This window comes from Eumetopias jubatus, unplaced genomic scaffold (genome assembly GCF_037043125.1).
Source record: "Eumetopias jubatus isolate StellerSeaLion01/CBP00866 unplaced genomic scaffold, mEumJub1_p1.0 scaffold_4, whole genome shotgun sequence".
NCBI lineage: Eukaryota > Metazoa > Chordata > Mammalia > Carnivora > Otariidae > Eumetopias > Eumetopias jubatus.
This window is the reverse complement of record NW_028274810.1, coordinates 59,044,398-59,058,473: the sequence shown is the minus strand read 5'-3', so window position 1 is coordinate 59,058,473 and position 14,076 is coordinate 59,044,398. Positions and strand designations below refer to the sequence as shown.

The window sequence follows — 14,076 nt, the reverse complement described above, 5'->3', positions numbered from 1 at the left end:
CTGTCCTATAGGCTGTCTGAGCAAGTCCTATGTCCCTCCTGGTATTTTCCTGCAGCATCTCACTGGTCTGCTCTATGTCTTTGAGGAGATTATCAGGGCTGCTGATTCCTCTCTTCACCTTAAAGGAGCCATCGGAGAATTTTATAAATGAGACCGTTTGTCCGGGGCAAGAAGGTTGCTGAAGGAAATGTACTGTTGCTTTCTCCAGGAGGAAATGGGACACTAACATTTATTTGGCCATTCCTATATCCCAGGCACAAAGCCACTTGCCCTCTACATAGGGTGACCAACGATTCCAGTTTGCTCGGGACTGTGGGGAGGTGTCCTGGGACCCTGGACATACAGTGCTAAAGCCAGGAAGAGTAACTCCATAAAGCACATGCCATTCTTCCCACCTTACAGCTGAGGAAACTCGAGTCTCAAAGTTAGCTGAGATAAGTTAGCTTGTTGAAGGTTGCTGAGCACACTTGTGAACTCAGAATCGAATGTAGATCCATCTGATTCAGACCCAGAGCTTTACACCAACCAAGGTCTTCAGAATACAAGACTCTTGTCACCTCAGACAGTGTGGCCCAGCGACCTTGTGTTCTCTATTTCTCTCTCGTGTTTTTGTTTTGTCTCAAGGTCTACCGGAAACGCCTTTCCCTCCCTCTCTTCTCCCCATGCCAACTGACATGACTCCTGCCTCACCTCCTTCGGTGGGTCCTCCCTGACTGCCCAAGCTAGGTCAGGGGCCAGGGCTCCATACTTCCATTAGACTTACTCAGGTCTGAGTCACAAATTGTTCCATACTGTCTTCTCAGTGTCTGCCTATATATCTCTCCACCCCTACTAGGCTGGGACCATGTAGAATAAAAGGAAACCTCTTCCAGGCTCTAACCCCTAACACAGTGCCTGGCTCTTAATTGGGAGTCAGCATATAGCTGCTGAATTAGTTTGTGAGATATCAGAAGGAAGCTGTGTGATTTAGAATCAGTTTCAGATCTGTTTAAGGATTTATTTCATAAGATACATTTCTTGTACTTGTGCCAGTCCTCTTTGTTTTGATTTCTTTATTTTAGAAAGAAAGTAATTTTTGTGTGTTAACTTGGCCATTTGTGTTGGATTTCAGCCTGACCCTTTACCCTGTCTAATGCCTGCAAGTGAAAAATTGTCTTTTATGAGGTCATAGATGAGAATGTCCAAGTAGTCTGGAGGCTGTATTGAGGTTAAGAAGAAAGGAATTTCTGAAACCAAGTTTTTGCTTTGTCTCTCCTGTGGATTTCGCTAGCATTCTCTAAGGCTCAGATTTCCAAGCTATTACATATTAGTCTACCTTCGAGATTTGATCTTTCTGGCTAGAAGGGAGGGACGGAGGAGTGAGACCCAGTTCTCTGAAGGTTGGTTCTTTGTTCTCTGGCCCTCCCAGGGCTCTTGGGAGGTTTCTGATTGGTGCCAGTCATGGAAAAGTGTAGCATTTAGAAAGAAGTGAGAAACGCCTTTGCCAAGTTGAATTGCAGTATGAGGAGTGCTACATGTTGTTGTGGCTTTTAGAGATAAAAACAGCTTTTGGTTTATTCTCAACAGTGTTTAAAATGTTAGCCTGGATTGTCTTCATCTTCCTTATTCCCCGGGGCCCTGCATTATCCTGTCACCGGTTGTGTACTCAAGGACAGAAAAAAAAAATGTTCCAGTCAATCCAAGTAAACCCAAATAACTCAGGCAGAGCACGCACCATGCCGAACTTGAGTGTCTGCTCTCTCCTGCCAAGCCGCGTTATTAACACCCCAGACCGAGAGTTGTCAGTAGTCACAACAATGGCAAAAATATATTGAGTAAACTATGTTCCAGGCCCTGTTCTTCTCACTTCATCTGCACAATAGCCTTATGAGTTACACAGTATCATCATTCCAATTTTATCAACGAGGAAACTGAGGCACAGGAAGGGGAGGTGATCTTTAAATCAGGTAGTCCAATTCTAGAGCTCTTGTTCTTAACCGTTACATTCTAACTAGTTCAAATGTCCAGTGAAAGTCTGTCCACATCTCATTTAGACGGAGACCTTCGCTGTTCTCTTTCTGGCTCTGAGGAGGGTGCGGTGTGGGGAGGGGAGATGGTGGCCGTGTCAAGGTGTGTAAAATTTCTTTGTGGACTTGTCATGTAGGGGTTTTTGTTGTTGTTGTTGTTGTTGTTTTTAAAGGTAAGTTCTACTTCAGGATTTAGACTGGGTGAATTCTAAACCGCATTTAAAAGCCAAAGTCATATTTCATCAAACACTAGGCTCACAGAAATCTTTTCAGCTGTTTCACTCCCCTTTTTCTGTTGGGCTTGAGATGAACCCTGTGGGCTTGCTCTAGTGGCATTATAACAATAAATCCTGAAAGGGATCTGAGTTCAGCTATGCTGAGTGTGAATCCTTAGCATTCTTGCACACGGTTGAAAAGAAAGGAACCATTTCTGTAGGCTCTTTAGGATTTAGAGTTCAGTAGACCCGCTTGTGACACCCTCTTCCCTCACTCTCCTTCTGAGGGACCTTGGACAAATTACTTGAAACTTTGCTCTCATTTTCCCTGTTAGTAAAACAGTGTGGTAATAACTACCCCTCAGGATTGTTAGAAGAGTTAATACAGTAGTTTTGCAAAGTGTCAGGCACAAAGCCATCTTGCCATCTTGCAGTAAGCATAAGGACCCCAGGACCTTTCCTCTACCAGTGATTTAACTCTTCTAAACAAGATGTGTCGTGAGGCTCCAGTGATAATTTTACTATTACCCATGAATTGTCACTCAAACCTCTTCAGCACTTTTCACCATTAGTCATATTAAGACACATAGCATTTTTCCATGATTACATCTGCCACTTTTTTCTAGAAAATGCTTTGGACTTTACTAGTACCTGCCTTCTGCCACATGAATGCCATCCATTCATGTATTAAACAACAACGGTGGGGCGCCTGGATGGCTCAGTCATTAAGCATCTGCTTTCGGCTCAGGTCATGATCCCAGGGTCCTGGGATTGAGTCCCTGCATTGGGCTTCATGCTCAGCAGGGAGCCTGCTTCTCCCTCTCCTTCTGCTGCTCCCCCTGCTTGTGCGCGCTCTCTCTCTCTCTCTCTCTCTCTCTCTCTTTCTCTCTGACAAATAAATAAATAAAATATTTTTTAAAAAGCTTAAAACAACAACAACACCAGCAGCAAAATTTAGTGAGCCGCTGCCCTGGCCTCAGTCTGCTCATCGTCTAGTAGAGGGAGACAGCTGTGCACACAAAGAAATCACAGATACACTGATAGACTCTGGACAGTGTCAAGGAGTGGGGTGTAAGAGAGAGGTTCTGTTGGTTCTCCTTGGCCGGAGTACCTGGAGGGATGGGGAAAGATGTGGTCAGGGAAGACTTCTGATGAAAGAGTTCAGTCTTCAAAACATATGACAAAACATGTCAGGGTGATTGTCAGGGGAGGGAGTCTATTGTAGAAAGAATATTCTCAGCAGAAGGAACAGCATGAGCAAATGATCAGTGGTATGGATGAGCAAGACACAGTCAGGACTAAGTAGAAAGACTGTACAATTATGCCAAGCACTTCCATAAGTCCTGGATTTAAGGATTCTCATTTATTGAGTACTGATATGTTCCATATGCATCTCACTTAATTCCCACAGCAAGCTTGTTAGGTAAGTGTTGTTATTCCAGAATCTTCAGATACCGAATTTGAGGTTCTTAGAGATCAAGGCATTTGCCAAGGGCATGTAAGTGAGAGTCAAGTCTCTCAGTCTGAGGACAATAATAACTACAGTAATAAAAACAATAAGCTGTTCCTGTAGTGCGGGGCACGCTCTGACCTGCACTGTATGTATCCGCTGGTCACATGTGGCTATTTAAACAAGGTTGAACAAGATAGAAGCGTCAGTCCCTCGCTTGCATGATCCACATTTCAGGTGCTCAGTTGCTAGGTGGGCCTGGTGACTACAATATCGAACTGTGCAGATCTAGAACATTTCCATCATCTCAGAGCATTCTCTCTATTGGACAACACTTTACATATATTCACACATCTAGTCCTTGTAACAGTCCTAGAGGAAGATACCATTATTCAAATTGTACAGATGTGGATACTGAAACATAAAGATAAGAAACGTGAGTTAGGTCCCACAACGAATGAGTCCATGTCTTTAAGCACAGCACTATAATGTCAACCCCATGTGCTCTAGTCTGTATAGCATGGTGGAGTATTAGAAGAGTAGAGTTCAGTGTTTTCATGTGTATAGACTAGCGTTTCGTCCTCTGCAGAGTAAATGTCTTTGATACGATTCTTACCCTTCCAAGAGCTGACTGTTGTTGGTGCAGGCCTTGTAAACGTGAGGCTGGTGGTCTCCAAAGAGCCTCCTCCCCAGAGACCCTATCAACCTCTTAGTAGAACAACTCATTGGATAGAATTATCAATCTATTCATTCCCCCCAAATGGCCAAATCTGTAATCTAAAGATGATATAGTCTTAGGTAGTGTTCAAAACCCTCGTTCTTTTTCTCTTCAGAAAAGGTGTCTGAGGCTGTTATTTCAAGAGAATTTTTTTCAAGATGCCAACACATCTGTAGCAGCCCTTTTTATTTTCAAACACAGGGGAAAACAAAAACAAAACTATAGGCCGGGAGGCTGAAAATCCTAGTTTGAGCCCTACCTCTGCCTCTAAGTAGTTAAATAAACTTGACTGAGTTACTTCATGTCTCTGAAATTCAGTTTCTTCCACTCCGACCTGGAGAGAAAATAACACATTTCTCAGGATTTTTTAAAAGCTAAATGAAGGGTACGGTGTTTGAGGATGCTTTGCAAGTTATAAAGTACTTTATATAGCTATAAAGTATGAGATAATTATAACACAAATCCTAGAACTTGAGATGATTTTTTCCCATATAATCCTTTAAAGTTTACTAAGCAGTGTGGCTTGATAAATTATAGGATGACTTACTCTTAATCATAACATTTGCAAAGTTTCTATTTTCTTTTACATAAATATAGTAGATATTGAAAAAAAGGATGGAAGGAAGAATGGATGGTTGGTAGATAGGGGAGAGGGAGGGAGACAACACATAAGGGTAAATGGGAGAGTTGTACGTGAAGTTTTAATTTTGTTTTAAAACCCATTCCTTCATACGAACTGTGTTCTGTGTATGTGGAGGGGTAGGAATCATTAAATAAGAAGGCTTGCATTGATTGATTCCATAAGCTTATTTTCCTGATTTTTTTTTTCATTCAACAAAAATTTATTGAGCAACTACCATCAGCTGAGCATTGTTCAAGTTTCAGGAAAAATAAGATTGGATGTCTCACTTTTTTTTTTTTTTTTTTGGTACCTATTTCTTCAGCTGTTCATTTTGCGCTTTAAGCTTTCTGCCAAATGCCAAATAAACTGACACTTTACAGCCCTATGAAGGGCCCCAGCAGTGTGGAGGGCTGTGCTTGTCAAAATCTCGTCTTGTGAATTGTTTCCTGATGTACACGTGCAGCCTGTGAGTCTTCTCTGAATTGTGCAGTGTATTCATTCAGAAAGGAGGAAGCTCCTCCTGCCCCTTGTTGCTTTCCCTGCTTTGGGCCTCTTTTCTCAGGGAAGGCCCCTCCAAGCTCTATGTGGCCGAAGGAAAAACGAGATACATCAGCTCTCCACTCACAGTGGGCATCAGCTATGCACTGCTGTGGATTGGGGTGGACATGAAACGGGGTTAAAGAGCCTCTCCTGAGGGAAATCTGGACATGACCTGCCTCTCACCCATGTTAGATGAACCTGACCGGAGGTAATTGACATCTCAGAGCTTGAGAGTGTAGGACTTGGGGAGGCGTTTTTCTGCCTTCCTGTTTCTAGGAAAGGAAACACTTCACTTGGTTTTTTGAAGAAGCACCAATACACGATATTTGAAGCACAATACATAAGAGTATTGTGTACTGAGAGTATCTGAGAAAGGATCTCCATTTGTGACCCATGTCTTCACATACATTGTGGATGTGGAGGAACGGTTCAAACTTTGATATAGTGTGGCAGAATTGGGGCTAAAACTCAGATTTTCTAACTCTAAACCCATGGCTCTTACCAAGGTTCTCTGGTGGGCTGATACTTAAATATGTATTTCCCTTACATAAGACAATATAACATCAAAAATTGAGGGAGTGTGGAAGGAGCATGGGCTTTGGAATCGGACAGGACAAGGTCCAGTCCTGACACTCCTTCTATCTGCGTGATGTTCCTTGGGCATGTCACTTGAATACTCTGATCCTTTCCTTCTGCATCTGTTGAGGAGGGGGAAGAATATGGGCATTGTGGAAATTAAATGAGATAATATTTAAAGAGCTTAGCGCAGTACTCAGCCTGTCTTAGATGTCTGGTATGGTTGCTAGAAAGGAAGAAAAAATACAACTGTCTCTTGAGAAATAATTCAGTCGATGTTGATGCTGATGATGGTGCTAGTGGTGAGGGTCATTCTGGTAGTGGTGATGGAGATACAGCTACCATTAATCATACTTTTATTTTTGAAATCTCCTCAGTATCTGAGCAACCCTATGATACTGCTGTTGTCTTCGTTTTATAGCTGGTCTTTCTGTCTCCAAATTCCACTCTTCTCCCATTACTGTGCCCTACTCCTCAGATTCCAAGCCTAGATATATCAACAATGAGTCTACTGGAGAAGAAACAAGCAAACGCTACAGACTTATTTTTTTCTCACTTTCCCATTTGAAACCCTGTGAGATAGGCTTTGCCTGTGCTTTATATATGTGGAGTCTGTAAATATGGGTCATCATTAGAAATTCCCTGAACTTATTTATAACACTGTAAGACCAGCAGTGTCTGGCCCCTCTTCTGTCAAGGATCTCAGGATCAGTATCTTTAAGACCCCAGTATTTTGAGATCTACAGCTAAGTAAATATCAGCCACATGGTTATTGGGTTTTTACCTTGGAGAACAACCTAAGAACCAACAGTTTGAAATGAGGCTACCTGGATATGAATCCAAGCCCTGCTTCTTGTGAGCTGTGTGAATGTGGTTAAGTTACCCCTCATTTGTAAGCTTCAGTTTCCTCTTCTCTGAAATGAGGATGATACAGTATCAGTCACATTCAGTGGCTGTAAGAATAAAATGAGACAGGTATGGAGAGAGCATGTGCAAAACCAGCTCAGTTAATACTAACTCATGTCGATCTTGCCATTTGGAACAACGTGGATGGAACTGGAGGGTGTTATGCTGAGTGAAATAAGTCAATCAGAGAAAGACATATATCATATGACCTCACTGATATGAGGAATTCTTAATCTCAGGAAACAAACTGAGTGTTGCTGGAGTGGCAGGGGGTGGGAGGGATGGGGTGGCTGGGTGATAGACATTGGGGAGGGTATGTGCTATGGTGAGTGCTGTGAATTGTGCAAGACTGTTGAATCACAGATCTGTACCTCTGAAACAAATAATGCAATATATGTTAAGAAAAAAAAAAAGAACGGGGCGCCTGGGTGGCTCAGTTGTTTAAGCGACTGCCTTTGGCTCAGGTCATGATCCTGGAGTCCCGGGATTGAGTCCCACATCGGGCTCCCTGCTCAGCGGGGAGTCTGCTTCTCCCTCTGACCCTCCTGCCTTTCATGCTCTCTCTCACTCTCTCTCAAATAAATAAATAAAATCTTAAAAAAAAAAAAAAAGAAAAAGAAAAAAAAAGAAGAAGAAGATAGCAGGAGGGGAAGAATGAAGGGGGGAAATCGGAGGGGGAGACGAAGCATGAGAGACGATGGACTCTGAAAAACAAACTGAGGGTTCTAGAGGGGAAGGGGGTGGGGGTGGGTTAGCCTGGTGATGGGTATTAAAGAGGGCACGTTCTGCGTGGAGCACTGGGTGTCATGTACAAACAATGAATCATGGAACACTACATCCAAAACTAATGATGTAATGTATGGTGATTAACATAACAATAAAAAATTAAAAAAAAATACTAGCTCATGTCTAGGGTTTCTTCCTGTGAAAGCTTTTGTGCCCTGGATAGGGAGCTGTGTCACTCAGGGCCCACCTAGAAAAATCTAAACTGCCCTAAGTATTTAAAAAACAGGGAATTTTGTACAGAAAATTGGTGACCCAAATAATGAAGGCGCCAAGACTGGCTATATCCCTGTGAAGCAAGCCAGTGATCAGCAAAATGGAAGCTGTTTCTACCCCTAGGCAGGAGAGACAAAGGAAGGAGGGGGTTACCAGAGTCCAAGGGTGTCAGCAGATGTCAGAGCCATGCAGCCCTGTCAGCAGAGCTGAAGTCAAACAGGAGAAGGAGACACACTCTGCCTGTCTACTTTCTGCAGCCTTCAGATCTCCTGGCCGATATTGAATTGCAGTCTGCAGGAACCCACAGTACTGAGCAGAGCAGGGGACCTGATAAAAACCAATAGGCCCAGGACTCTTACAGGCTCAGTCTCAGACCTCAATCACCCAGTTGCTGGGACCTCACTGCGGTGATAATCACCACAGAAAGTTTGAAAGAGTCTTCCCCCCGCTGCTGGGCCTCTGAACAATGGCCCAGGTTTTCAAGTTGCTGTGCTTGGGGAGGTAGAATTTGGAAAAAGCCTTGGAAAAACCTAGAAAGTTGTTGGAATGTAAGAGCCTCTCCTTGGCCCTCGAGGTCCTGATTTCTGGAAAGTCCTGCTTGCTGAGCAGCCAATGCTGTCAATATCTAGGGATTTATGTTCTGCGGAGGCACCCCTACCCCGCCTTTCCCCTGGCCAGTTCCTGCAGAGCACAGCAGGACCTGGGGGAACCTCCCTGAACCCCTACCGATTGAGCTCAGCTGCTCCTGTGGTCCCCATGCTTCCATCCTATCCTGGCCCCCCTCAGAGAAGGGCTCCTTTAGGGTTCTCTTTCCCTCCTGCCAGACTGGGAGCAGCCCAAGGACAGGGAGTCATCTTCCTTATCCTTGCATCCCCACGCCTTGGTACTCTTGCCTCCTGCTCTGCACTAGCATCTGTGGAGGGGCTGGGCTTCTAAGCATGTGGATAAGAAAGTGTCAGCTTCCAGAAGCTTTTATTATAGAAGAAGAGGCAGGCAGTGTAGGGACTTTAAAACCACCAGTGTCTAATACCTATTCTTCTGAAGCTGTTTCAGAAAATAGAAAGGGTAGGAAAACTTCTAAATTCGTTCCATGAGGCCAGCATTAACTTGATCCCAAAATGAGACAAAGAGCCCACCAAGAAGAAGAATTACAGACCAATATCCCTGAAGAACATAGATGCCAAAATTCTCACCAAGATACTAGCCAGTAGGATCCAACAATGCATTAAAAGGATTCTTCACCACGACCAAGTGGGACTTATTCCTGGACTTCAAGGGTGGTTCAACATTCGCAGATCAATTAACGTGATACATCACATTAATAAAAGAAAGGACAAGAACCATATGATCCTCTCAACTGATGTAAAAAAAGCATTTGACAAAGTACAGCATCCTTTCTTGATCAAAACTCTTCAGAGTATAGGGATAGAGGGTACATACCTCAATATCATAAAATCCATCTATGAAAAGCCCACAGCGAGTATCATTCTCAATGGAAAAAAACTGAGAGCTTTCCCCTAAGGTCAGGAACACAACAGGGATGCCCACTCTCACCACTGCTGTTCAGCATAGTACTAGAAGTCTTAGCCTGAGCGATCAGACAACAAAAAGAAATAAAGGTATTCAAATTGGCAAAGAAGAAGTCAAACTCTTACTCTTTGCAGATGACATGATACTCTGTGTGGAAAACCCAAAAGACTCCACCCCCAAATTGCTAGAACTCATACAAGAATTCAGTAATGTGACAGTATATAAAATCAATGCACAGAAATTAGTAGCATTTCTATACACTAACAATGAGACAGAAGAAAGAGAAATTAAGGAATCAATCCCATTTACAATTGTATCAAAAACCGTTAAGATACCTAGGAATAAATCTAACCAAAGAGGCAAAGGATCTGTATTTTAAAAACTACAGAACACTTATGAAAGAAATCATGGAAGACACAAAGAAATGGAAAAACATTCCATGCTTGTGGATTGGAAGAATAAATATTATTAAAATGTCTGTGCTACCCAGAGCAATGTACACATTCAATGCAATCCTTACCCTATCAAAATATCATCGACACTTTTCACAGAGCTGGAACAAATAATCTTAAAATTTGTATGGAATCAGAAAATACCGTGAATAGCCAGAGGAATGTTGAAAAAGAAAACCAAAGCTGGTGGCATCACAATGCAAGACTTCAAGCTCTATTACAAAGCTATAATCATCAAGACAGTATGATATTGGCACAAAAACAGACACATAGATCAGTGGAACCAAAATAGAGAACCCAGAAATGGACCCTCAACTCTGTGGTCAACCAGTCTTCGACAAAGCAGGGAAGAACATCCAATGGAAAAAGGACAGTCTCTTCAGTAAATGGTGCATCCAATAAAATTGGACAACCACATCTAGATGAATGAAATTTGACCATTTTCTTACACCGTACACAAAGATAAACTCAAAATGGATGAAAGACCTAAATGTGAGACAGGAATCCATCAAAATCCTAGAGGAGAACACGGGCAGCAACCTCTCCGACCTTGGCCACAGCAACTTCTTGATAGACAAGTCTCCAAAGGCAAGGGAAACAAAAGCAAAAATGAACTACTGGGACTTGATCAAGATAAAAACCTGCACAGAAAGGAAACAGCCAAAAAAACTAAAAGGCAACCTATAGAATGGGAGAAGATATTTGCAAATGACACATCAGATAAAGGGCTAGTATCCATGATCTATAAAGAACTTAATCAAACTCAACACCCAAAAAACAAGTAATCCATCAAGAAATGGGCAGAAGACATGAACAGACATTTCTCCATAGGAGACATCCAGATGGCCAACAGACACATGAAAAAATGCTCAACACCACTCAGCATCAGGGAAATACAGATCAAAACCACAGTGAGATACCACCTCACACCAGTCAGAATGGCTAAAATGAACAAGACAGGAAACAACAGATGTTGGCGAGGATGTGGAGAAAGGGGAACCCTCTTACACTGCTGTTGGGAATGCAAGCTGGTATAGCCACTCTGGAAAACAGTATGGACAACTTCCTCAAGAAGTTGAAAATAGAGCTACCCTACGACCAGGCAATTGCACTATTAGGTATTTACCCCAAAGATACAAATGTAGTGATCTGAAGGGGCACCTGCACCCCAATGTACATAGCAGCAAGGTCTACAATAGCCAAACTATGGAAAGAGCCCAGATATCCATTGACAGATGACTGGATAAAAAAGATGTGGTATACACACACACACAATGGAATATTACTTAGCCATCAGAAAGGATGAAATCTTAACCATTTACATAACCATTTACATGGAACTGGAGGGTATTATGCTGAGCAAAATAAGTAAATCAAATTATCATATGGTTTCACTCATGTGCAATATAAGAAACAGCACAAAGGATCATAAGAGAAGGGAGGGAAAACTGAATGGGAAGTCATCAGAGAGGGAGAAAAACCATGAGAGACTCTTAACTATAGGAAACAAACTGAGGGTTGCTGGAGGGGAGGTGGAGGGGGAGTAGGGTACCTGGGTGATGGGCATTAAGGAGGGCACATGATGTGAAGAGCACTGGGTGTTATATGCAACTGATGAATTACTGAACACTACATCTGAGACTAATGATGTGCTATATGTTGGCTACTTGTATTTAAATTAAAAAAAAGACAAAACACTATCTTGTGTGCTAGGGAAGTTCAAGGGTGTGTTTGAATACTGAACAGGGAGACTCCCATCTTTCCTGGAGGACCAGGGAAGCCGCCTGAGGAAGTAACATTGGAGTGAGGAATAAATAGGGGGTAACCTGGCAAAGAGGTTGGGGAATGGCATTTCAGATAGAGGCAAGAACAAGTGCAGAGGTCTTGAAGTGGGAAAGAGAGTGGGGAGTGGGGGCGAGGCTGGTGCTGCGTGGAGATGGGGAGGTCCGCGGGAGCCCCGTCTCCGCCCTGCCCCCACATGCTGCCCCCCGGCCTGTGTTGTAGTGAGGAATGTTGGCATGTTTGCCGCTCCCACTTCATGACGCCTGCTGTATGGTTTTGTGCATAGAAAATGCTTGTTGGACATTTGAATAAACGATGGACCATTCTAGGATCTAAATAGTCCTTTTAGCTCTGTCATCACATTTATAACTTCATTTATCCAGCAAGTATCAACAAATACAGTCTGTGCAGAAGAAGCCCGAGCTTATACCATTTACGGGAAAGTCTCCATTATCGCGCATTCTTTGAACAGAAACTCACTGTCAGTCACCCTGTCCTTTACACCAAGAGTTCTGTGATAAGTAGTAGTAAGAATGGGGACCTAGAGATGCCAAAAAGATTTAGTCATCACACAGCTCAGTTGCCTTCTTTGAGATTGAAATGGGATGTGTTAAGCCAAATCCCATTCATCTCTGACCTTCACTAGCAGTGTGACCTTGGTCGGGTCACTCAACCTCTGTGTGCCTCGGTTTCTACACCGAGGGGTGTGGCACTAACAGTAGGGACTTGACAGGGTTAATAGAAAGGGAGGTCATGCACATAAATATTCAGCACAGTGCCTGGTATTTTCTGAGTGTAGAATCATGGATGGCCGATGCTTTTATTACTCTGACTACGGTTACTGTGATTCCTACAATGGTTAGATGCTGTACACTGACCAGATTAAGCAAGGACAGCACGAGTTACCTAGTTTCCCCATGGCAGGCAGGTATGTTCTCTTGCTTTCCATCTGAGACGGGCCTGCACAGGAATGCTCTCTCAGTGTTTGGCTGTATAAAGGAGTGTCCTATGCTTGTTCTTAGCTTTCTTTTCTCATTCTCCATTTTAGCATTTTTTAAAGAGGGTTTTGTTTTGTTCTGCTTTCTCACAGGAGTGATTGGAGCAGATGTGAGAGGGTACGGCCTCGCCTGTGAGGGACAGCCAGTGACGTCACGGCTGGCTGTCATCTGTGGAACCTCTTCTTGTCACATGGGGGTGAGTCTGCTGGGCAGGGGGCAGGGCCACCACCCCTTGGTGGGGGGAGGGGCAGCCTAAGAGGAGATGTGACTTGCTGGCCCCTTTGCCTGTCAGTTCCTTCCTTCCTGCTGCCCGCCTGCTGTCTAGCCAGAAGCCCAGCCCGTCTCCCAAAAGCTGTGCTTTGATTTGCCGGATCTTTCTTTTTCCAGGGGCCAGATTCTTAAAAAGTGTGCAAAGGTCTGAGTCTGTCTTTGACATCACCCTGGTCAGAGAGCCCAGGCGTGAGGGGTGAAATTGGATCCAAGGGTGGCAACGCCTTGCTCCCAGGCGGATCTGTCCCTAATGGGTTGCTGAGTCTTCTCTGCAAAGGGGTGTCTATTTTCCTTGGCCACTGAGCTCTCTCCAAATCAATATAAATCCATCTCCCTGGGAGCGCCCTGATGATCTATAGAATCAGGCTGCATATCATGACTTCAAAAGAACACTGATAAGCAATTTTCACTGTTAATTTTTCTCCATGAATTAGTGGAAAGGCGTTCTCCCAAGATTGCAGTTAAAATTTAGTGCCTGCCCTAAAATTTATATCTCCTTTAAATGCATGAGTCTGAAAGCATTCCATTTTGATAAGTACCCATTTCTACCATATTTTTATTTAAAAGTCATTACTCTGTTAAACTTAGATGGACGACTCCTTGGATTTTTCCCAGATGAGTAAAATAGAGGGAGAGAGGGAGAGAAGGAGGGGGAAGGTGGGCAAGGATTAGCGTGGACACAGTCCAGGGGCAGAATCTCTGCAGCCATGGAGGGAATCATGTGCCGTGTCAAACTGTGTTGAAGTAACAGTAGGGACCAGTGAGCCTTTTTTACCATTAAATATTTTGGTTGAGTAAATAGTGATACATTTACTTACTTACTTATCCCCTCTTCTTGTGTCTGGAGCTGTGCTGAACCTTGGGGACATAAGGGTGACAGAAGTCCTGCCATTGATGAGGCACAATTATAGCTGGCATTAATAGTACAAGGCCCCAGGATATCCATTCAGATTGAACCTGTGATCCTGAGCATCTACCATGTGCCGAACACTGTGCACAGCTTCCCATTTCA

At 43.4% G+C, this 14,076-nt stretch overlaps 1 protein-coding gene across 10 annotated transcripts in view; it reads left to right on the top strand.

The window, feature by feature from the left end:
- FGGY (FGGY carbohydrate kinase domain containing) overlaps positions 1 to 14,076 on the top strand; it is a 418,161-nt gene that overhangs the window by 217,804 nt on the left and 186,281 nt on the right. For all 10 annotated transcript variants that reach the window (XR_003609898.2, XR_003609900.2, XM_028106807.2 and 7 more), the window contains one exon: positions 12,887 to 12,990. Coding sequence is in view for 8 of the 10 variants with exons in the window: in XM_028106807.2 (XP_027962608.1) it covers positions 12,887 to 12,990 (104 nt within the window). In the remaining 2 variants the exon portion in view is untranslated. The remainder of the gene's footprint in view (positions 1 to 12,886; positions 12,991 to 14,076) is intronic.